Genomic DNA, 24,346 nt, shown 5'->3' with positions numbered 1-24,346 from the left:
ATAAGGACAAATGCTGGCTTGATCTCGACAATTTATAAGTCGTGCGCGTGGGTGCATGTCCGTTAGTTTGAAATTTGAATTTTCAAAACGAATTCGCCTCTACTTTCAATTTGCCTTGGTAACCTATAGCTGTGCCTTTCTTTCAAAGGTTGGCCTCTCTCTTTCTGGCGCATTGGCTAGGTAGGAAATCGGCAACCCTGCTAAAATGGTTGCCAATTTATACTGGCGAAATCCCACAATGACAGTTAAGCGGAGAGTTCACGGGGGCAGTCGACCCGTTTTACCCCAATTTTATATTTACGCTTGAGTTTACGCTTCATGTATCGCCGGCTTTACTGTTATTTTTGCAAAACGGAGCTACGCAAAATCTATAAGGCATCTTAAGACCACCAATGTAGAACAATCAGAGCACTGAAAAACTGGAAAAACTTTAACTTTCTTTACGGATTTCTTACTTCTCAAAGCGAATACAGCGTCTCCAACGCAACCAAAACATAGACACTAACTGTCAGTTTTTTTCATTCATTTTTCTAATCGTCGCGAGAGATTTTGATCGGTATGACTTCACCTGCACAAAACCAACGTTTTCAAAGTTGGTGCCCCTCGTACCGTAAAAACTACAGGACCGATTGATTTGAAAAATTTTAACACATAATCTGAACACTCTTTGCCAGGTAGTCCCGTCGAGTTTTTGTAAAAATTGTTGATACTTTTTTTTAAACAATTATGCAAACTGCCGCAAATTAATTTTTCAATAACTGTTTCTCAAAACAAAACCAAATATTCTTTAAAAGTTGTAGTCTAATATCCCATTCTCTTGAAAAATAAAGTTGCATGGTTTTTTCACCCAAAATTGTCAAAATTATCCTTTTTTTGGACCAAATTAACCGTAGCACCCCTTAACGCAGCGTTCGAGCCTTCTAGCATCCGTTCTCACTGAGTGTTTGATTTGTGGCCCTTTCCCCCACAAAGCCAAAACTTTAAAACGGGAAAAGGGGTGTGGTGTAAACACTTTGCAAAGCATGCGTACTATTGTTAAATAGTTGTAGAAATTGATAATACACCAATAAAAGCTAAAGAAATAAAAGCTTAGGGTTTCATCAACACGTTAAAACCCTAGCATTTCTACTAAATGCCCTGGAATATCTATTGTACCATTTAGTTGCAATCATGGAGTTATAGTTTAGATTAAAAAAAACCGTAAGTTTTAATCGTAAGGTACGGGATGGGAATAAAAAAACCACATTATTCTGCAATTAGTATGGTTTATTCAACTTGTGCTGTATTTGTCCCAGTTAGTTAATAGTTTTTTTTTGCAATGCAGGCAATGTACTTTGCTATAGAATGTTGCTGTATTTTTTTTATTATAATGTATGAGAATGAGACAGTGGGAGATGGTTGGGGGCGGGGGAGTGGGGGGGGGGGGGGGTGAGTGAAGAGAGAAAGGGAGTTTGTGTGCATGTTGTTTATACAACACGGATTTATGTCCGCAGATGAACATATCCATCTTGTTTCAGATATAGAATATTTCATTTCCTTCATCAGTTTACATCTATGCCCTACGCCTACTTTGCGCTTTATTCTCGCTTTATCATTATGATTATTTTTGTTACAATGAATAGTATTTATAATAATAGCGATTTCATTTCGATTCGATTTTTTACATACGCTTGGATTCGGTTAGTTTGCTAATAACTGGGAGTGCTCACTTCACGTGAATATGTTTGTTAGCACTTCAGCCAGCAAAGCAATAATTAACAATGTATATGCACTCTTACACGCTTTTCTTATATTTCAATCCACTTTCTTTTCCATTTACATCTGACCCTAATGGACAGTATCGTTTATAATTGTAAGATATAAGTGGAGTCAGTAGGCGTATGTCCGATACCGAAAAAGGAGGAAAAAGAAACTTCTTTCAGTAGCATAAGAACAAAATCTATACATCGCTAATAAAACCAGCTCAAGTGAATGTGCTAATCACATGGCAAATTTCGTCCCAGTACTTAAGTAACGATGATACTTGATCAAAAATCGGGAATATTTCGAAGATGAAGATGATGTTATTCTGACAAAAAACACAATCTCAATTCAACGCATTGACCACGGCCGCTTATTATGGTTGTAAAAGCAGCTAACTAATCACGAATACATTTTAAAAAATCTTTTAATTTTCGCAAAAATGTTAATTTCTACATTTGTTTCATATTGTATTACGCTGTAATGTTGTACAATTAACATGACTTCTTTAAAGACTAACGTTTCTTTCTTTACAATCTTAATTCAGACTACCCGGTTTCCCCAGATTGCCACTGTTTGAGCATGGTAAACTGAGACATGTTTCTTTGATCTCATGGAATTTTTTAAACAACATTAGTCTCATTTTTCGAATGACCTATGCCCAAACCATGTATTTATAGAATACAATGTGATTCTTTTTATCAGCTTATAGACCAATATATTCGTAGCAATTCATCCATTTCCCGTATCGTTGGTGCTATGGTCAAATCACAAAACTGGAATTGCTTCTATGTTCTAGATTCTCTTATTCGACACTTAAGGCATGCATATATTTTACATGAAATGATTCCTAGTTTATGATGTTTGCTCCCATGGCCTGCTCTTTTCTTATGCTTTTGGATTTAAGAGTACGGTTGGTTATTTTAAAAGAGCTTCTATTTTATGCCGCAATCAAAATGATAAGGTTGTTACAAAACACTTTATACAATAATATACACTCCAAAGGTTATTTTGTTCAGTGTGCGTGTTCGTACTGCCCCTCATGCAGGTTTTATTACAAAAGGTTTACAATGTACCTGCAAAGCGTCATGCGGGACAGAAGGTAACATGTCAACCGCACTACTAAAGCATTCAATTCAAAAGCTGTTACATGGTTTTACTGCAATATACCTCGAAATAGTTAAAATAGACCCGACAACGAATTCCAATAATAAGATGGTTACGTACAGACCACACATTTTCTATTTTGCGCCCGTTATTTTCTTGTTTGTGTCTGTACATTTTCTACGCTGTCTCGTCACGTCTAATACAAGCACAATTATCTCCTTTGTTTTAGAAAGTTACATTATTACCTCTCACCAAGCATAACTCTGCTTTGTTTCAGGGTGCCATTTTGTATCATTGATGATGGTGGCATGACATTGTGTAAGAGTAATGCGAATTTTAAGGTGACAGCATTACGAGATACTTGTATTAGCCTAATTACTTGCCGTTTTTTAGATATCTGACAAGAGTTCTGATGACTATTCTCGAAGTTTGTCATTTTTCTTGGCACTGTTCTAGCCACATAGTATTTTCATTAAATTGTTTTGTACACCTGCAAGATATGGCAAGATGGACATAGTAAAGGGCTCCGTCGCAAATAATATCTTTTTACAGCAAAGGAAAACACATTTCTGATTCTTCATCTAAGTTGTAAGTACACAGTACGTTCTAATATCACACAAACGCCAAACATAAAGCAAAGAACTCTGCTTCATTAACATACGTATTGATATTTACTTTCATTTCGCTGTTGGTCCGGTTTGGAATGGACTTAGCACGGTTACAGCAGCGGCTTGGGGACTCGCTAAAACTGCTATATAAAATAAAGATAAAAAACAAAATAAAAGTTTGAATTTTTCATGTCACTAAAGAATTAATCGTATGAAAACAAGTTAAGTAACTTATCATTCAGATACTCACCACCATAAGGAGCTTGAAACATGGGATAACCAAGGCCAACGTGTGTATGATGATGCGTGTGAACATGTCGTTGCGGTGGCGGACTTCTTACATTGCTATTGCCACTACCAGTCAATGATTGTCCACTTGTTCCCGATGGCTGCTGCTGTGAGTTATTGCCGCTCGTATTACCATGATGATCCATGCTATGTGTACAATCCTTTGCGCCACTTCCACCGGTACTACTAATAACTGACGAACCATTGCCATTGTTCACGCCACTACCGCTATTGCTACTAGCTGGGCCATTGTTATTCACTAACGACCCTGAAAAATTGTAAGCAAGAAATCGAAAAAAAAGATCATCGTAACTCTGGTGTGAACCTGTTAGCTATATGCTTAAATGACAAAACCCTAACAAAATTACCCGGAAATGATTTTGTTTATTTACAATTGCATATCTTATTCCCTTTATCCATTACCTTGCATATGGGTTCCTATAGAATTAATCGATTGCTGCTGTGATGATGTTTGCTGTAAAGGAGGTGCTCCACTGCCACCACCACTACCGCCTATAGCACTATCACCACCTCCACCACTACTACCGTTGCCGCTACCAATATCTCCACCACCACTTCCACTACCAACGCCGCAGCCAACACTGCCACCGACGTTAGTAGTACCTATTCCACCACCGCTACCAGTTGAATTAGAAGAGGACTGTTGTTGTCCGACAACAACAGATTGCTGTTGCTGCAAAGATAAACCCGTGCTACTATTGTTTGGCGAAGGGATGCATAAATTAGGATTTTGGCAGCTTGCTTGCTGGGAGAGATTGGAATTAGATACGCTTACTTTGACTGAGCTGCTGGTGGGACTTTTTAGTGCTCGCTCACCTAGCTCGTGAATTTTATGCGAGTTGTAATATTGATTGGCATGGTGCTGCAAAAGGTCCAAGGCCTTTGTACTTTGGTTCCGCGAAAGATCCTCCGGTGGATGGTTAAAACGAGGGATTTGCAAGTGATACGGAGACGCATTATAGGGTGCTGTGGAAACCAACATTTGCCGGTACATCTGGTGATTGTGATCGAACCCGAACGGTGCTGCGCTCATGTACAACGACGGAGAGTAGTACTGTGACGTGGGCGGTGGCGGTGGTCCCTGAGTTTCCATTGTTGGCTTCTGACCTTCTTGCTTGACCTTTACATTACTCTCTTTTTCTTCCTGTTGCAGCTTTATGCTGGTAACATCAGAAGATTTCACCATTCCCTTGACAGTCGAAGACGAGCTACTTTGCAGGGACGAGGAAGAAGATTTCGAACTTTTTGCACCTGGCTGACTCACTGCCAGCATAGGCTGGTGTTGTGATTGTGTCGTATGCGATGACAGAGAATGTGATTCTTCCTTTGGGTTAATACCTGTTGCTATCGGATGTCCTGGGGGCGGCCCATTGCCGCTGCCTGACGAAACGCGCCTTTGTTCAGAGTAACTGAATAATCTGTCCAAAGCATGTGCAACAGAAGGACAATGAGATACAAATAGATGCTATATAACTTTTGGCCCTACATACCTCCGCAAATCTTCATCTCTAGTAGAAATATGCGTGGCAGTGGATGGTGGTAGTCCACCAGTTGGAGATGCTGCGTTTAAACCGTGGCGCTGAAATATGTTACCATACGGTCCTAGCGAATGGGGTGGTAAGGGAGAAGGTGGCGGTTGCGAGTTCAGACTCGTTAACGATTGTTCCTTCGTAAGCAATCCTGAACCGTGATGTGCACCAACGCTTAGGACTGGCTCAGTCTTAATATCTTTCAATGATTCGGATTTCATTATTTTAGTTGCCATCACCTGAAAAGAAAGTAAAGTGAACTTGTTGTCTCGATGTTCCGTAAGATTCAATCTATGAGGTAGCTTTCGCTTACTGGTGTTAATGCTAGTTTGTTATATTCACTCGTTCCTTGGCTCTCCTTAAATCGCTCCTCCTTCACCGTGACAATCGAATTATGTTTTGATTCTTCTGTCATTACTGGCAATGGGCCATAGCCGGGATCGAGACCAGGATAACTGTATCCTGACGCTACATAACTGCAATGGATTGTAGGTGATGATAGAAAATGTTTCATTACCACTCGATATAAAAATCGATGATGAATATTTTTTCACTGACCCATAGGGATAATAATGCTGCAACATTTTACTTCCAGGAGGTGTTGATAGAGGACCAGCACTCAAAATAGAGCCATCTTTAATGTCATCTTGATGTGACATTCCCACCACCGAAGAATTCATAGCTGTACCACGTGCAACGTCCGTGCTAGGCGGAGTACTTCCAGACGTTAATGTTGGTGGTGTGGGCAATGCTGATGCAGTTGGTTGTTGATGCAATGAAATTTGCGATGAACAACCAGCGCCTGGTTTATTGATAAGATCCAAAGGAGGTTCCTTGTTTTTAATGTATTCAACTACGCCACTGGATGATGCCGATCCTGGTCCTGCAATGCTCGACGGAATGTTGTGCGATACTACTGTACTAATCGTCGTTGAAGGCGAAAGAGGAGCTCTACCTGAACCTAGATCTGGGGCCGTTTGTATATACGAACCTCCTGCTGTAGGTGGTTGTTGATGCGGCAAACCAGAATAGAATGGGTAAAGACCGTATCCCGTCAATTGCCCCAACGAACCAACTGCTGTTGAACTGCTTTTCGCTGCACTAGTTACACCTTCACCTGACAGTTCATTTGATTTTCGCGTGACCGATGCTTCAGTTAGATGAGGTCCCTTTGATTTCTCTGTCATAATAAATATTAGTTGTAGAAATATCGCATCACAACGACAACGCAGTCCAACATACCACTGCCTTCTCCATTATTTGTAGGTATTTCGGTCAAGTCAGTGACTGGAGTGGAATCATCACTGATATCACTATACGCAGGACTTTGTACATCTTCTGTGCGATTACTTGCCGATGACGTCATTGCATCATATTCAGAAGGAACGGGTGACTTTCGTATCTTTTTTTGTTTCGCAAAGTTGCTGGGAGTTTTTGCTGCTGAAATCAGAACATTTCAGAACAAAAAAAAATCAATTTTGGACGTTTTCTATCTGCAAGCTATATGATCTCACCGTCACCGGCACTAGAACCTGAGAGTATTGTTGATACGCTAGCTGATGATCTACTATTGGAGCCTGCCCCAATTTCCAACTTTGCAGAAACATCCGCTTCATCTGAAAGTTGAACAATAACGCATAAACCACATGCTTAGCTGAACTATGAGGGAAGCGAGAGAAGAAGAAAAAAGAAAGAAAGCTTCTCACCATTTAATGATATCATACCCATATCGCATCCATTGCTTGCGATATTATCATTCAGTTCAGATGTATTCGTTTTTGTTGCTGTTTGATCAGCTGATTTACAAGACGGTTGAAGTAGAATGCCTCCTATCATGTGAGCTACGGAACTCTCACTATCGTTTATGCTTGCTATAGTGTTACAGGTAGCTTGTACCGCTGTAGTCAACATCTTTTGGGAAGGTTGTGACCCTAGGCTTTGTTGTGATAATTGACTAGACGAAGTTGAAGTGCATGGAACGCTGCCAGATTGCACTGTTGAAACAATAGCAGTAGAATTGGAAGAGGTTTGGTCTGCGGCGATCGTTGTTGTGGTTGATAAAGCAAGTACCAACTCACTTTTGTTGGAGACCGCCAGCGCACTAGTTTCCGGATTTAGCAAGAGTTTGCCGGTCTGTATATTTGGCTGGGATCCGCTACACGTTTCCACTGCTGCTCCAAGTTGAGAAATAACTGGAGGCGGTGGTGGTGTCTTCGTTGGTTGAGGTGATTCCGGAGCGTGCAGTGAATCTTCATCCATCGATGATGCACTGCCTGCGTGGGCGTGACTTTGGTGGTACTTTAAACCGTTTGCATGCTTGTATTTTTTGTTGCAGTCTTGCTCTGGACATTCCAAAAGAACTGGTGAAATAGCACATGGCGACGTACTGACTTTACTTTTCTTGCCGACAGAAATTCCTGCACCCCCGACATTAACACTGAGTCCAACTGCAGGACCAGCAATTGCGTACTGAGTTCCGCTAGCCATCATACCATCACCACAACCACCGCTATTTGATCCTCTGTTCAAAACGTTATCGGGGGAATTTCCCGTAGTCTCGTTTGTTGGGTTTATCACATTGTTTCCGATAGAAACATTGGTGCTACCAGCAAGGCTTCCACCACCGGTTATAAATACAGCTCCCGAGTTACCACCACCAGCATGCGCAGATGGAGATTCGTCTTTTGATTTGCGTTTCTCTGCACGCGGCGGTAGAAATGCTATCGGCGATGTTGAAGGAGTATTGTTGGAGCCAATGGTTGCAACAGCACAGCTCGCACTGTTGCCCGAAGTAAGCGTATTAGATCCTGAAGTTCCCGTTTGAAGCTTAGCCGAATTCGGTTCTATTACTCCTCCACGTCCTCCGCGACCTTTAGAGCCACCATTTCTCAATTTACTGTGCATCTACAAATAGTAAACAAAAAGATAGTCCACATTATGAACACAATAATGCGGTCGTCATGATTCTCGATATTTCCGTTAGCCTTCCTAGAATATCTTTCATTAGTTTTTTTTACTAAATGTATTTTTAAATAAAAGGTTTTTGGCTAATGACAATACCTTTTATATTGTACAAAATATTAATAGGTTACATACCGAACTTCTAGTTTCCGTAAAATTGCTAAGATCGTTAGATGGAAGCATTGTACTACTTCTGCCACGTTTGCCACGGCCTTTTGGTGTCCTCGAATCTAATTCCTCCGTTGGAGAGTCACAGAATCTAATTTTGAAATACAAATCATTCAAAATATTACCTGTTCCATATTGGTACAGCTAGTTTTATGCATTTCTTTTCTAACCTTGGTGGCGCCCAGTCATGTTTGGTACAGTCGATTAGCGTACCAACATAAGTTTTCCCTCGCCAGGTTACATTTACAACCAAAACACCACCTTCTGTTTCATGCCAAACGATGCCTTCAAGCGTTACTGAAGTACCTGGTTCACAGGGTCCCAAACAGTCTGGTTCTGTGATAGTTCCGACTGATGTTCCCACGCATACGTCTACCATATCCTTTCGATCTCCTTTATGACGTTTGGCGGGTGGTGGGCTGGAACCATACATCATTCCATCCTGCGTATGTAAGCCAGGGCTGACTGATGTTCCTTCGCTTGCCAAGAACATTCCAGAAGAAACTGAGTCAGAAGAGAAGAAGCAAAGCATATAGTAAGAAACTGCGAAACTATATAAGGTTTTTAGGGAGTCAATTGGAAGAGATTACCTGTCATGTTGCAACTACTGATTTTATTCTTGTTTACATCGGCAGTACACTGTAATGAATTTTGTAGGTGTACCTTTGAGACCATTGAATTTGTGGAATAACTATTTCCACCAGTAATGTCTATTACACTGTTACTGTTTACATTTGGTGAGATGGTGTTTTCTGAGGAAATGGTGGATGATGCAGTGTTTATCATCTAAAAATGAAGTAATTGATTAAATAAGTAAATCACTTCTCCAATTTTATGGTATCTAGTTACCTTGCACACATCTTTGACGTACAACGTTGGCCCGGATGTATTAAGAGAATTATTACTGTTGGCTGTACTTGAAGCTATAGGCGATCCAACGGCAGTCATTAGTGTAGTATTACTATTAGTACCTGTGCTACCACCTATTTTGCTTAACCGCTGCTTCGTAATCATCGTTGCATCGGTACTAGGACCACTACCTTCACTAAGCATGCTTTTTGAGTAAATGCAAGATGTGCTGGAACAAGGTGATTGCTGTTGCTGGGGAAGACCATTCACTTGACCCCCATAAGAAGAGCAAGTGCAACTGCTAGTACTAATGGCGGATGAACGATTGCTGTTGCCGCTAGGAACAATATCCTCTGAGACGTGATGTTGGTAGTTGTTGTGGTGGTGATGGTGATGTGATTGCTGCTGTGGCTGTGCTTGTGGTTGCAGCTGCTGCTGTTCCTGTTGCAGCTGCTGTTTTTGTTGTTGCTGCTCCTGTTGTTGCTGTTCCTGTTGTAGCTGCTGCTGTTGCTGTTCATGCTGCTGCTGCTGTTCCTGTTGCTGCTGCTGCTGCTGCTGCTGCTGCTGCTGTTGTTGTTCCTGTTGTTGGTGGTGCTGTTGTAATTGTGGTTGTTCCTGCTGCTGGTGTTGTTGTTGTTGGTGTTGCTGCTGTGGCTGTTGTTGTTGATGCTGGTGTTGTGATCCCTGCTCATTTTTATCCCGCTGATTGTGATGTGTAGTCTTATCTTTACCTTTATCTCTGCGGTGACTACTGTTACTGCGTTTATTGGAGGTTTGAAGTTGAGACTGCTGCTGCGAAGTATGCAAACTCGAGCAGTGAATCGTTTGCTGCTGATTAGCATTGTTCACACCGACGGTGCTGATGCTGCTGTTTGCGTTGGCAATATTACAAGTAGATTGGGATGAATGCTTTTTACTGTTGTTACCGCTACTATTATTTGTTCCAACTAGGCAGCTGTTGTTATTTGTACTGATATTACAGTTGCCACCTGTACTGGTACTAACACCTACGGTTCCAATATTAACAGTATTTCCATTTGCATTATTGTTGCAACTTACATTTTGTCCAGTAACCATTGCAACCCCTCCTAGCCCTAGCACGTGGGTTGCATTTGTACTGGGACTGCCGATAGAAGTAGTGAGTGCAATATTACTGATTATGTTGCTGTTATTATTATTGTTATTACTTGTGTTGAGTACAGCAGCCATACCCGTATTATCAGCAGCTTTCGTTGAGTGTGTTACGGCAATTGTTGTCGCACTAACGTTTATGTTTGTCACAATGCTTTGTGAAGATTGAGTTGTGCTCGACGATGTAGTCATCACGCCGCTAGTTGAGGTAGTTTGCGATGATAACGCATTTCCCAAAACAGAACTAACGCTGGAACTCGAACTTCCACTACTACATGTGAGGGTGGCAGTAGTTGGGGTCGTTCCATTCTGGTCAGACTTAACGATTTCATGCTTTGCTTCAGATGTTTTCGTACCCGGTTTGGTACGTTTTATTTTCATCTTTAATCCTTTGTCCAGTGTGGCTTGATGATCAACAGACAACTTAGTCGTTGACTTGCTGCTGGAACTACTCGCAGTCGAAGACATTGTGATAATGGTATTACAGAGGTTAATTTCGTTGCTAGTTTTTGATTGGCTCGTCCCGGAATTTTTACCACGAACGCTTCCACTGGAGCATATATGCTGTTCAATACCAGAGTTAACGTTAGGCACTTCCTTCTTACTATCTGCCAAAACTGATCGCGACAAGTTGGATTCGGTATTTACGTCACTGTCACTAGCACGACAATCAACTTTAGTAGCTGTCGTTGGACTATTCCGAACGGGCTGCTGAATTGTCTTGAATAATGAGTCTCCTTCACTGCTCCCGGTAGATGATAGATATTTATTTCGATGGTGGTGGCTTTGATGATTATGACGGTGACGATGCCCCTCAGTACTGCTCGTATTTGTAGAAACAGAACAAGACGCAATATTGTTGTCCTCAGAAAACGAATTACCAGCACTCAAGAACCTCAAATTGTTAATATTTGTCGTAGTGCTTGAAACATTCCGGATGTCTGAACATCCAAGAATTTCGTTCGCAGTTAGTGTCAGTCCTCCAGCACACGCAGATGCGTGTATGTTTTTCGAAACTGCTTTCTCGACAACCTGCTGCTGTGACTGATTCAAATAATTCTGTTGTTCTTGCTGCTGCTGAAGATGATTTGAACCAGTTTTTTCAATATCAGCGTCTAGATCTATGATCAGATCTCCAATGCCTACGTCCCATTCATTGTCGTCATCAAAGTTTGAATCTTTAATGTCGCTGATATCTTTTTCCGGCAGCGAATTAGTCGAGTCCGCCGATTCCTTAACAAACAAGTTCGATGTCGTTGCCTTCGGATGCTGAATTTTATGTATGTGGTTATTCTTACGTACAACCACTGATGCGTCGTCTGAATTGCAAAAACTGCTCTTGAGGCCTTTACATCCACTCTTACTGCTGCATCTAGCACTGGCACTGTCGCGAGAGCTATTATTTAGTTCGTGACTTATAACTTCGCTGACACTGATTTTGCATAGATCTGTTTCGTTTTTAGAATCAGCTTCTTGTTTCATTAAGACCACCTTGCTTTGATGGTGGCTGCTGTTGTTTGCCTCGTTGCGTTTCATTGAATCCATGCAGTGTAGGAATGCGGAGCCTCCGCCACTAGGGGGCCCATCAAGCTTTGACACCGGATCTCTTCCAAATAATGCAAGCCCAATCCTAATGTTGAAGATGCTGGAAAGTAATACGAATCCTCGAAGACAAACAAGTGACTGATGTTTTCTCGATGATAGTTACTGTTTATCGGCTCGCGATGAAACGGGTAATGGACGATACTGAAACTTTGGGAACCCTGATTTAGGTTGTACAACGCTTGTGAGTTTATTTTCAAACTAAGCACATATTCAATCGTATAAAAGGGCCACGGCCCTTGGGCCAGTAATACCATTTTAATCTGTAAAACGAAGAATAAAGATAGCATTGAAATGTACAAGTTGTTTTCCATGATTTTACATGGTGAAGGTGGCGAAACACAGAACAATGTCAACTAAAAAATACGCATGTTTGCAAGCCAGTCACTAATTACTGCATTTGGGAATGCTGCCTCAGGGCCAACAATGATGGAGAACATATCAAATCGCAACTGAAGCAGACCCAGCTCCACAGTTACATGAATCCTACTCTTGCCGAATGAACAGACTCTTGCCTTGATGAACCAAATGTTCTCACTTCATTTCCCCTCACTAAGTGACTGACACACAGAAAACACGCACTTTTCCACAAAGGCCAACGAATTCTGGCGTTCATTTCTCGGTTTAAGATTCATGATGATAGTGCTCACATATCTTTTCTCTAATTTCTCGGTCCGTCCAAGAAACACCAAATTTTGTGACAAAATGCCTAGCCGTCAACCACTCTCACGACGACAGCATCTTGGATCTGGAACTGAAATCATAACGGATAGCATAAGGCTTAACCGAATAGATTTGTGCAAAATCACTAGGCAGCACCCATCCATTTCCAATCACTCATCCGATTTTCTCGATCAATAAAATTGCAGATAAACGAGGTCCCTTAACGTTGTCATGTTGAACCATGGAGTTTGGCGGTTGTATTCATGATAAATGCACTCTTTGTTTACTTCAGGAACTATTTTATCACATTCCCTGCACACTTTTTCATCAAAATTCTAAACTTCCACAGCAAAGTCCAAGCAAAGTGACGCGCCGTTCGTTGTGCGTTCTTATAAAAGTGTGTGAGAGTGAGTGAGTGAGATTGAGTGAGGAGAGTGAGAGCGGCCGCAAAAACTTGGACTGGAGATTTTGCTCGAGATTTTGCCGATTCAAGCAGTTTCACTTGCGTAAGTTACCTCATTGCAACATGTTAGAACGCAATTTCTAACCAAAATCATGGAAAAACTTCGGAAAACGATGGAAAATCATCGTTTAAAACCTAGTGGAGCGTGGAACCAGGCTATATAAACGGATCTTTTTCTGCAAGGGATTTTTTGCTGCATGGAATTTTCGAAACTTTTCAGCCGGGGATACATGAAGCGTAAACTCTCGTATAAACTCAGGTGCTTATTCTGTAGCCGGCGATACATGAAGCGTAAACTCAAGCGTAAATATAAAGGCCGGAATACACGAAGCGTAAACTCTCGTATAAACTCAGAATGTAATGCCAAAAAGTTTACATTTGCCGTTTACACGATGTAAAAGAGATTATAGGTCCACGGAGCATAAATCCTAGCGTAAACGCTGTTTGCAAGCGATTTGCCCCACTAAATTTCCTGTTCGTGGTTTGCATTAATAGTGAGTGTTCATTACTAGCGTTTTTAATCTTTTTCTTTGGAAAAAAGATTCTATTTTTCTCACAAAAGTCGATTAAAGTTCAGTGTAATTCGGATTACGCGTCTCAACCCGGTCATGTAAACATGTTCAAGTGTAAATTAATTTTATATTTACGCTTGAGTTTACGCTTCATGTATCGCCGGCTTAAAATTAATTTACACTTGAACATGTTTACATGACCGGGTTGAGACGTGTAATCCGAATTACACTGACCTTTAATCGACTTTTGTGAGAAAAATAGGATCTTTTTTCCGAAGAAAATGATTAAAAACGCTAGTAATGATCACTCACTATTAATGCAAACCACAAACAGGAAATATAGTGAGGCAAATCGCTTGCAAACAGCGTTTACGCTAGGATTTATGCTCCGTGGACCTATAATCTTTTTTAAACCGTGTAAACGGCAAATGTAAACTTTTTGGCATTACACTCCGAGTTTACGCTAAGGCCGGAATACACGAAGCGTAAACTCTCGTATAAACTCAGAATGTAATGCCAAAAAGTTTACATTTGCCGTTTACACGATGTAAAAGAGATTATAGGTCCACGGAGCATAAATCCTAGCGTAAACGCTGTTTGCAAGCGATTTGCCCCACTACATTTCCTGTTCGTGGTTTGCATTAATAGTGAGTGTTCATTACTAGCGTTTTTAATCTTTTTCTTTGGAAAAAAGATTCTATTTTTCTCACAAAAGTCGATTAAAGTTCAGTGTAATTCGGATTACGCGTCTCAACCCGGTCATGTAAACATGTTCAAGTGTAAATTAATTTTATATTTACGCTTGAGTTTACGCTTCATGTATCGCCGGCTCTAGAGTTTACGCTTCGTGTATTCCGGCCTTGTAACTTGCGATTACGATGGCCTCAGGCACAAATGACAGTTTGAAGTAAAAAAACTGTTAATTAACTTGTTTTTTTCGGTATAAAAACGACTTAACCTTTGTAATAATAGTATACGATTAGCAGAAAGAAATTATTGATGCACAATCAGGACGCTATAACTGTTTTTCAGATGCTCGATGCTCGATGTAAACAGAACGCCAGCTGTCGACCACAAAAATGCACTCGACATGTAGGCGATCGTGAACACCAAAATGAACACAAAATGAACCAAATGAATCATCACCTGAGGCCATCGTAATCGCAAGTTACAGAATAAGCACCTCAGAGTGTAAAGCCGGCGATACATGAAGCGTAAACTCAAGCGTAAATATAAAATTAATTTATACTTGAACATGTTTACATGACCGGGTTGAGACGTGTAATCCGAATTACACTGAACTTTTATCGACTTTTGTAAGAAAAATAGGATCTTTTTTCCGAAGAAAAAGATTAAAAACGCTAGTAATGATCACTCACTATTGATACAAACCACAAACAGGAAATATAGTGAGGCAAATCGCTTGCAAACAGCGTTTACGCTAGGATTTATGCTCCGTGGACCTATAATCTTTTTTACACCGTGTAAACGGCAAATGTAAACTTTTTGGCATTACACTCCGAGTTTACGCTAGAGTTTACGCTTCATGTATCGCCAGCTTAAAGGTAGGAATACACGAAGCGTAAACTCTAGCGTAAACTCGGAGTGTAAAGCCGGGGATACATGAAGCATAAACTCAAGCGTAAATATAAAATTAATTTACACTTGAACTTGTTTACATGACCGGGTTGAGACGTGTAATCCGAATTACACTGAACTTTTATCGACTTTTGTGAGAAAAATAGAATCTTTTTTCCGAAGAAAAAGATTAAAAACGCTAGTAATGATCACTCACTATTAATGCAAACCACAAACAGAAAATATAGCGACGCAACGCTTCATGTATCGCCGGCTTAATGCCAAAAAGATTATACTTATGTCAAAAAGATTATAGGCCCGCGGAGCGTAAATCCGAGTGTAAAAGCAAGCGTAAACACAGCACCAACATGAAGCGTAGTGTTATAAAGAATTGAATGTTCTACAATCGCTAATATACAGTAAAAACATCTTAAAATATAAAAATAGATGTTCAGAAATCAACTTATCTCGTCGATTTATGTTTTTGGTGTCCAAAAACACATATAATTGATGTAATAGCATAGTCTAATTGCAGGTGCCCGAATGTAATTGCATTTGACGTTTCGGTATAAACTTTTATGCGATTATGCCTGCCACACGAAGCGTAAACTTTTTGGCATTACATTCTGAGTTTATACGACAGTTAACGCTTCATGTATCGCCGGCTTAATGCCAAAAAGTTTAGGTGCTTATTCTGTAACTTGCGATTACGATGGCCTCAGGCGTTCGATTCATTTGGTTCATTTTGTGTTCAGGAATACACGAAGCGTAAACTCTCGTATAAACTCAGAGTGTAATGCCAAAAAGTTTACATTTGCCGTTTACACGGTGTAAAAAAGATTATAAGGCCGGAATACACGAAGCGTAAACTCTCGTATAAACTCAGAATGTAATGCCAAAAAGTTTACATTTGCCGTTTACACGGTGTAAAAAAGGTTATAGGTCCACGGAGCATAAATCCTAGCGTAAACGCTGTTTGCAAGCGATTTGCCCCACTACATTTCCTGTTCGTGGTTTGCATTAATAGTGAGTGATCATTACTAGCGTTTTTAATCTTTTTCTTCGGAAGAAAGATCCTATTTTTCTCACAAAAGTCGATTAAAGGTCAGTGTAATTCGGATTACACGTCTCAACCCGGTCATGTAAACATGTTCAAGTGTAAATTAATTTTATATTTACGCTTGAGTTTACGCTTCATGTATCGCCGGCTATAGGTCCACGGAGCATAAATCCTAGCGTAAACGCTGTTTGCAAGCGATTTGCCTCACTATATTTCCTGTTTGTGGTTTGCATTAATAGTGAGTGATCATTACTAGCGTTTTTAATCTTTTTCTTCGGAAAAAAGATCCTATTTTTCTCACAAAAGTCGATTAAAGTTCAGTGTAATTCGGATTACACGTCTCAACCCGGTCATGTAAACATGTTCAAGTGTAAATTAATTTTAAATTTAGGTGCTTATTCTGTAACTTGCGATTACGATGGCCTCAGGCGTTCGATTCATTTGGTTCATTTTGTGTTCATTTGGTGTTCACGATCGCCTGCATGTCGAGTGCATTTTTGTGGTCGACAGCTGGCGTTCTGTTTACATCGAGCATCGAGCATCTGAAAAACAGTTATAGCGTCCTGATTGTGCATCAATAATTTCTTTCTGCTAATCGTATACTATTATTACAAAGGTTAAGTCGTTTTTATACCGAAAAAAACAAGTTAATTAACAGTTTTTTTACTTCAAACTGTCATTTTGAATTGTTTATTGTTTTCGAAACGTTTCGAAATTCGCATGAATCATCGAACGCCTGAGGCCATCGTAATCGAAAGTTACAGAATAAGCACCTTACGCTTGAGTTTACGCTTCATGTATCCCCGGCTTAATGGTTGGGGTTTTTTGTCTTTGCTCACTGCTATGCCTACGAAGAGAGGCACGAGAGGCATCCACCACCGTTGATTGGACAAAGAAAAACAATGTTTTGGTTGTGTTTGCGTCACTTTCCCTCGCGCTGTTCTTAACCGCTGCGAACGATGCAAGCACGCAAGTGCTATCACGCGCGATAAGCTGTACGCGATCCGGCTTGTACTCGGCTTGGCCAGCTTGGCCAGCTTCGATGGTTCGGGAGACGGCCAAGGGCAATCCATGAATTGTTCGACCGCGGTTTCTTCTTAAAATGCTCGTGGTACGAAATGACTCTCGGCAAAAACACCATGAAAAAAATGCGAACACAAATTTTCCTAACGCAATAGAACGGTTGTTTTTTATTGTGGCGTTTTGGGATCAACAGTTTGTAACAGTTGAAAAAGCATAATAGAGCCGTGCGAGTCGCGAGATCTAACTTGGAGCAGTTGGTAACGCCACCACTCGTAAGGTTTACCTTACGAGCCCCAATCAAGTCTTCACTAATCCCTACCGAGTTACATCACAGAAACACCAGCCGAGCCAACAGAGGAGCAATGAGCCGCGATTAGGAAGAAAAGTCTGCAAGGAAGCCGTGTCGGGCCGAGCAGAAATGCACGGGAGAGCACGCGGTGCAGCAGCGGGGTGGTAGAGAGAGAGAAAGACCGCCTCTCCCCCCCAGTGAAGAAGACCCTCCCAGGTGGGAGAACGTTTTCTCTTTTTTTGTTCAAAATTCGGCCACTCGCTCGTGACTCGTGTCAGCGGCCACTAACTCGCCAAAATCTCAAGGAAACCCGAAAAGTTAGTGGCCACTGTCCGCCGTTTTTGCATGGAAGTTTTTTTTCCCTGGACACAACCCGGAGAAGCTTGATTTTATAGCATTTTTTGACCTTGTTCATGGCTCGATTTGGTTGTTCGTGTATTGTTTACAAGCTACCAAAAGCATTTGCGTTTATGTTTTGTAGATTTTTTATCGTGATGTAATTCAAACATAATAGCTGTGATGGCGTTTATTTGGCTGAAAAATCACAACCTTCAGCTATAGTTCGTGAACTCAGTTACCTTAAAATGATCAAAATGTTTGTGTATCACTCCATAAATCGATACAATGGTACTGATAGCATTACAAAACGCTATGGAAATGGAACAAAACAAACCGCAACATCGCCAGAAATGATTCGTAAAGTGAAGGCCAGAATTCAACGAAATCCATAAAAATCTCGCAAAAGATATGAAAATTTCGCTCGCTCCTATGCAACCCATAATGAAAAATGGACTCAAGGTTCCATGGGTCAACCTGAGAATATGTTTCAGAAGGTGCTTTAGAGCCGTGGACACGTAATCATTTCGGTCGCAGACCATGGACGTTCCTACAAGACTCGGAATTGTCTCATAAAGCTCGTGCGAACCAAGAATGGTTAAAAAATCATGTTCCACACTTTATTTCGTCCACACATTGGATTTCGATTTCACCAGACGCAAATCCGATGGACCATTCCGTCTGGTCCAAGTTAGAGAGCAATGTAAGGACTAAAAAATAAGCCAGTATGGATGCGATAATCTAATCCATTGTACAAGAACGAGCCAAAATACCGCAAGATCACATTTGTGCAGCATCAATTTTTTTCGAACCGTTAGAAGGCTATAGTCAAGTCAAGTGTGGCCACATCGAGCTAAAGCGAATAGTTTCTGAAAATTTGATTATTTTTAAACCATTTTGTCTTTGAAATCAATACAAAATCATTTCAAACAAAAAAGTTATAGTGTTTTGAATAGATAACATGTCAGTAAACCTGTAATTTAAAACCAAAATATAGCTAAATAATTCAATACCTTTTGGTTTCAAATGCCAAACATTCCAAACTCAATCATTTACATAACCATTTCCATAGAAAATACAGCATGAACCAAATGGTCCACGAAGATTAGTGAGTTTTTTTTAATGCAACAGCAGGGTTAATCATACATGATTATATCATCGACAAGGGGTGAGTCAATGTAGTGTGAACTTGGCGCAATAGAAACTGAAAAAAACCGAATGGTAGCAGAAAAATCTAATCTGGATGCATTTATGTAATCTGTTTACTAATGCCATGTGGCTGATTATTTATTTTGGAAATTGAGGGTGTTCAAAAAGCATAGGTCATTCATAAAAATTCCATCTCGCGCTCAATTCCAACAAATTTAAGTTGTTCCGTTGGTCCGTAACGGTAGTCGAAAAACAGTTCTTCGCCGGATTGAATTGCTCGTTTTGCAAATATGCCAATGCGATGATCGCCGTTTACCACCAGAACTTTGGCGTAACAATTGGGATTGATGGAATGGTTGGCGAATCGAATTTTATTACCTTTACGGGTAGCATCTACAACATATTCTGAAAATATTATGAAAAAAATACATCAATATAAATGTATTGTTTGCAATATTTGTGTATAATCACCATTGTTTAGATTGAATAGAAAACTGCACATGTATTTGTCATACACTTTACCACGACGATCTGCTTCGTCCTGTGAAATTATTTCTCCGCAATATTCGGAAATAAACTCATTTTTTTGCACACTTTCCTTGAGAAAAATACCCCATCCAGCAACATCCGAAGGAGCCATTAATAAATGCTTATCTGTGATCAATCGGATCAATGATTATGATAACGATGAGGTTAGTTAGCAGTGCAAATATGATACTCACGTAAAGCACGCTGAACGCTGACATTTTTGCATGTAATTTTGCCTAGATCGTAATGTTCCGCTCCACACATTTGACAAAGATCTGGGTCGCATTCACGCACAGCTAAATAGCAAGGACATTGTTTGGTATTGCATTGAGCCTTGCAACGACATCCAGGAAATCGAATTTGACAATCGCTGCTACAGTTGCAAAACTTTTCGCAGAATCGCGCATAACAAGGGCATTTGTCGTCACATGGGCCAGTGTGGTCACAAGGTGAATAATTATATAAGTGATAAGAATTTTCTTTTTTGAGTTGTTGAATTTTGCGATAGTGCATTGCCCAGAGACGCTGCTTCTTCTTTTTTTTCCTTGGTGGTGTATTATCCTTAGCCAGTTCGATAGGCATCACATCTCCTACTTCTTGAAGTGCATATCCATATACTTGTTGACAGGTTTTTATCATCATTGCCTCAGCAATCGCACAAAAATTATACGAAAAGGTTTTGTACAGGACTCGAAAAAACGACTTGTCAGATCCAGTCCATGGTTCGTCAGGACACTGATCGAATGCGGCCATACCATAATTTGTCGAATTCGAATATAGAACGTCTTTGCTATAACGACTGTCGTCGTTACTATCTTCAGAACTAGCCTCATTTCCAGAGTCAGTTACTGTCGAATGAATTCTAAAAATTTTTTCAGAGATGATTTTTTCCTTCATATCATCCTTAAAATAAAAATGATAGTATTTAATAATTAATAATAAATATTTAAAATACGCACAATAAGCTTACCATGAGTAAAAAACATGTGTTGCTACATGGTTTGTTTGGAACTTTAAATTCTGCCCAGCGACGTCTCTGAAGGTTTGGACCAGGATGGTATGCTTGTAACCCTTATTTAAACAATTTGATAATATTTTAAAATGGTACATAAAATACTGAGAATGATACAGATCATTTATCATGTTTATTCTTAATGGCCTAAGGAGATTTTGTATGTTTTGACCTCAAAGAGAGCGAGATTATTAGTAACATAAGTTTATCCAACTAATGCAATACTCACGATGCAGGAAACAGTCGTATTTGAAACATCGACGACAGAAAAGAGTGTGAAAGGAATGCATCGATTGTTCGCGGGACACTGATTCAGCTCGGATGCCATCTATGTCGGGGGTACACTCGGGCGGACGCTCGGGATCTACTTGCGCTGTCAATTCGATATACTTGTCCCGAAGTTCTTCAGGAGTTCCCCTTTCTGGGAACTGTGTACTTATAGCTTGGAAAACTATAGGATCCGGGAAGTCTTTCTTATCAACTTTTGGTATTTGCGCACTCAAAGCTGTGGTAAGCTTTGCTATCCTCCTATTTTCTACGTTGGTACCAACAGTGGTACTATTACACACCTCTTCACATTGAATATTACTGTTAAATCCTTTGTGGCTCCAGGTTTTCGGTATAATTTTCTCTTCATATGGATCTGCAACAGAAGTCATCACATTTTTATCTGCGTACTGTGCTAGAGCCTGGACCAAGTCAACAAATATGGCATCATCTATGAAACTGCCCTCCTTGTCGCCATGAACTTTCCCATCATAGTTTTTAATCAGTTCTTCTATGAATGATCCGTCTTGGTCAAGAACTTCGTCCCCCATATATGGTATGTTGTGCAGAACAGTTTCGTCTTCCACCATAAAGTTCTGTTGCGTTGGAGCCCATGTATACATTGTCGGTATCTGTGTTACAGCATTAATTACGCGTATCGGAATTGACTGCTGATTACCGTCCTGATCCGTAGCTATTACCATTTTCATACAGGACACATGTGGTAGCTTCCTAACGTCACATTGATGCCAAGCTGCATTTGTTACGACCCAACTTTCATTATCTTTCACTAAAGTGGCCAACAATTTCTGTCTATAAAGAAACTTGATATTTTTACATGCTATTAAACATGTAGATACGATTCGCTTACCGGTTACGACTCCATGCGCTACGTACGTTGTCTACCTTTTTATGTTGCTTACTTTGCCGAATTTTCATGTACTCAGTTTTCACCCGTTTCTTCCACTCTGAAGTTACCTTTCTCGACATGCTGTGAACCTCCTCTTCCAGCTATAATGAAAACTCGAGTGATTTAGAAACCAAGCGACCAGGCTTGAGTCAACGGAGAAATTCGCTAGCCCAAGCTCTAGAATGGCTATACCATGGTGTTTATCATACAGTTATTATTCCATAGCTATCGGGTGCTCACCCATTGAGCCCTGTAACCGTGTTTCGGTAAAAATAAAGCTGGTTTCACATCGAGAGCGTTTTACGAGCGTTTTTTGACGCAAGTGGTTAAAACCCGTTTGTATCAAACCAAAATATATGGAAGAGGGGTAAAAGACTAAAATAGGCTCCCCCACTCACGGTGACCTACTGAGTGATCGAAAAAATCGCTAATTACTACATTTTTGGTAACCAAATCTATATTAAAATATGCGGAAACTTAAATTAATGTGTTAAGGAAGGGGGGAGGGATGGAAAAGTTACATTTAATCAGTTAAAAAGTGGTTTTTTCGGTCACTCTGTAACTCACTGTGAGTGGAGGGGCGTATTTTAGTCTTTTACCGGAAGAGGTCATACTTTAAATAAAAGCTATATATTTCTCGGAGGTTTCGATGGAGCTTAAGGTGCTTATTCTGTACCTGTGTATTTGTGTTCATTTCGGTGTTCACGATCGCCTACTGTCGAGTGCATTTTTGTGATCGACAGCTGGCGTTTTGTTTACATCGAGCATCGAGCATCTGAAAAACGATTATAACGTCCTGATTGTGCATCAATAATTTCTTCCTGCTAATCGTATACTATTATTGCAAAGGTTAAGTCGTTTTTGATACAGAAAAAAAGCAAGCTAATTCACAGTTTTTTTATTTCAAACTGTCATGTCTTAGGCGTTTGATGATTCATGCGAATTTAGAAACTTCAACTCGTTGTTTCGAATAGTTTAGAAATCAATAAACAATCCGGTAAAAGACCCCTGTTGACAGATTTTTTGTCAAGCAGTCGATTTTTTTCTTTCGAGTACATGCTATCTCTTTCACTCCTACGGTTTGTTTTGATGTTGTCTCACTATTCACTCGATCGCTCACGAGTACTGCGTGTTCGGATACGGCCCCGTGCGCGTGTGTTTGTGTAAGGGCACAGCGAACGAAAGAGGAAAATTTCTGCTAAGACAGTTTCTACACACAGCCAAAATTTGGCGGCTAAAGTCAAAATTGTCGGCAAAAGTCAAAAGCTCCATATAAAAAAAATAATGGTGTGTGTAGGGACGCTTGAAAAGAAGAACTTCAGAAAAACTACAGAATCATCGCGAAATAACTTTAAACACACCTGCAAACAGCTTTTTCAAAAAATAATATGCTTTAAGCTGATCGGCAGACACATAATGCTGTACTCCAGTGTAGGCCGTACCGTAGATGTAAATTTGTCTCCATCTGCCATTATTTTTTCCAAAATGTTGGAAAAATGAAGTTCTCTTTTTTTGACTTTAGCCGCCAAATTTTGGCTGTGTGTAGAAACGGCCTAAGGCCTGGATCCAACATCGCGTCAGTAGAAAACGATACGCAAGAGGCAAGATATGCAGCGATCGTGCATCCGAAAATTTTGAAGAAAAAAGCTAGTTTTGCTGTGAATTTGTATCATTCGTTTGTGTTGCGGAGCACTAAACCCGTGGACATTGTTTGTGGGCATGTGCGACAACGGAAAATGGTAAGAAATTGAAAAATATTTTGTTGATCAAATCTGATCATGATCAATCACGTTGTCTTTTTTCGGAAGCGTCCTGGCATCAATCGGCGTGGGACAGGCAGCGAAGCAGAGGAGTGTTGTGCGAAGTGTTGTGTTTTGTGATGTGTTTTGCGAGGCAGAGTAACCGAATCAAAGGTGAAAATAAAATGGGTGAAAATGAAATTATGCTTTTGCGTGCTTCATATTGATCCGAAATATCTTAGGGGGCGGGGCTACTGGGCACAGGGGTACGGTAGGATGGCACACACACCATCGCAAAAATTCGTGGAAAATGGCACCAATACATGCGCAAAAGCCCTGTAAACAGCAGCAAGATTTCTATCCTGTTAGCGTCCTGTTGGCGTCCTGTTAGTCTCTTAACAGGGCAATTTGAGTGGCGGTGAGCGATTTCTGTCACACGGGTAAGGTGCTTATTCTGTAACTTGCGATTACGATGGCCTCTAGGCGATGATTAATTTGGTTCATTTTGTGCTCATTTTGGTATTCACGATCGCCTGCATGTCGAGTGCATTTTTGTGGTCGACAGCTGGCGTTCTGTTTACATCGAGCATCGAGCATCTGAAAAACAGTTATAGCGTCCTGATTGTGCATCAATAATTTCTTTCTGCTAATCGTATACTATTATTACAAAGGATAAGTCGTTTTTGATACAGAAAAATCAAGTTAATTCACAGTTTTTTTACTGCAAAATGTTATTTTGAATTGTTTTTTGTTTTCGAAACGTTTCGAGACAACGATTTGAAGTTTCGAAATTCGCATGAATCATCGAACGCC

At 40.4% G+C, this 24,346-nt stretch overlaps 2 protein-coding genes across 15 annotated transcripts; both read right to left on the bottom strand.

Annotated features, from left to right (window-relative positions):
- Positions 1-1,400: 1,400 nt before the first annotated feature.
- Positions 1,401-13,073, bottom strand: LOC126575805 (serine-rich adhesin for platelets-like). 14 transcript variants are annotated; one of them, XM_050236692.1, is made up of 15 exons: positions 12,655-13,069; positions 9,272-12,267; positions 9,013-9,208; positions 8,593-8,926; positions 8,390-8,513; positions 7,000-8,197; positions 6,808-6,909; positions 6,536-6,733; positions 5,852-6,473; positions 5,607-5,769; positions 5,255-5,532; positions 4,540-5,182; positions 4,167-4,437; positions 3,706-4,011; positions 1,401-3,598 (listed from the first exon to the last, which is right to left on the bottom strand). In XM_050236692.1, exons 2-15 carry the CDS (start codon positions 11,945-11,947, stop codon positions 3,525-3,527), a joined length of 7,185 nt encoding a protein of 2,394 aa, XP_050092649.1. In that variant the 5' UTR covers positions 11,948-12,267; positions 12,655-13,069; the 3' UTR covers positions 1,401-3,524. The 14 variants fall into 14 exon arrangements, with proteins under 14 accessions (XP_050092649.1, XP_050092644.1, XP_050092646.1 ...); XM_050236687.1 differs by having other exon boundaries at positions 1,401-3,337; positions 3,523-3,598; positions 4,167-5,182; positions 12,655-13,068; XM_050236689.1 differs by having other exon boundaries at positions 4,167-5,182; positions 5,852-6,176; positions 6,249-6,473; positions 12,655-13,068.
- Positions 13,074-19,185: 6,112 nt separating this feature from the next.
- Positions 19,186-21,955, bottom strand: LOC126575829 (histone-lysine N-methyltransferase E(z)). Its single transcript, XM_050236756.1, has 6 exons — positions 21,756-21,955; positions 20,847-21,697; positions 20,576-20,676; positions 19,800-20,508; positions 19,549-19,731; positions 19,186-19,482 (listed from the first exon to the last, which is right to left on the bottom strand). The coding sequence occupies exons 1-6, from the start codon at positions 21,872-21,874 to the stop codon at positions 19,256-19,258; spliced, it is 2,190 nt and encodes a 729-aa protein (XP_050092713.1). The 5' UTR covers positions 21,875-21,955; the 3' UTR covers positions 19,186-19,255.
- Between the last annotated feature and the right edge of the window lie 2,391 nt (positions 21,956-24,346).

This window comes from Anopheles aquasalis, chromosome 3, assembly GCF_943734665.1.
Source record: "Anopheles aquasalis chromosome 3, idAnoAquaMG_Q_19, whole genome shotgun sequence".
Classification (NCBI taxonomy): domain Eukaryota; kingdom Metazoa; phylum Arthropoda; class Insecta; order Diptera; family Culicidae; genus Anopheles; species Anopheles aquasalis.
Note: the sequence above shows the minus strand (reverse complement) of the source record. Positions and strands in the feature narration are given on the sequence as shown.

Bases quoted from the DNA above. Each gene is read 5' to 3' on its own strand.
- LOC126575805 (XM_050236687.1), bottom strand. From the start codon at position 11,947: ATGGATTCAATGAAACGCAACGAGGCAAACAACAGCAGCCACCATCAA. The intron at 8,514-8,592 runs GTTAGAAAAGAA...TTTCAAAATTAG, and splicing joins CATGACTGGGCGCCACCAAG to ATTCTGTGACTCTCCAACGG. The intron at 4,012-4,166 runs GTAATGGATAAA...ACAATTTTTCAG, and splicing joins TATAGGAACCCATATGCAAG to GGTCGTTAGTGAATAACAAT.
- LOC126575829 (XM_050236756.1), bottom strand. From the start codon at position 21,874: ATGTCGAGAAAGGTAACTTCAGAGTGGAAGAAACGGGTGAAAACTGAG. The intron at 21,698-21,755 runs GTAAGCGAATCG...GTTTCTTTATAG, and splicing joins AGCGCATGGAGTCGTAACCG to ACAGAAATTGTTGGCCACTT. The intron at 19,732-19,799 runs GTGAGTATCATA...GATTGATCACAG, and splicing joins CAGCGTTCAGCGTGCTTTAC to ATAAGCATTTATTAATGGCT.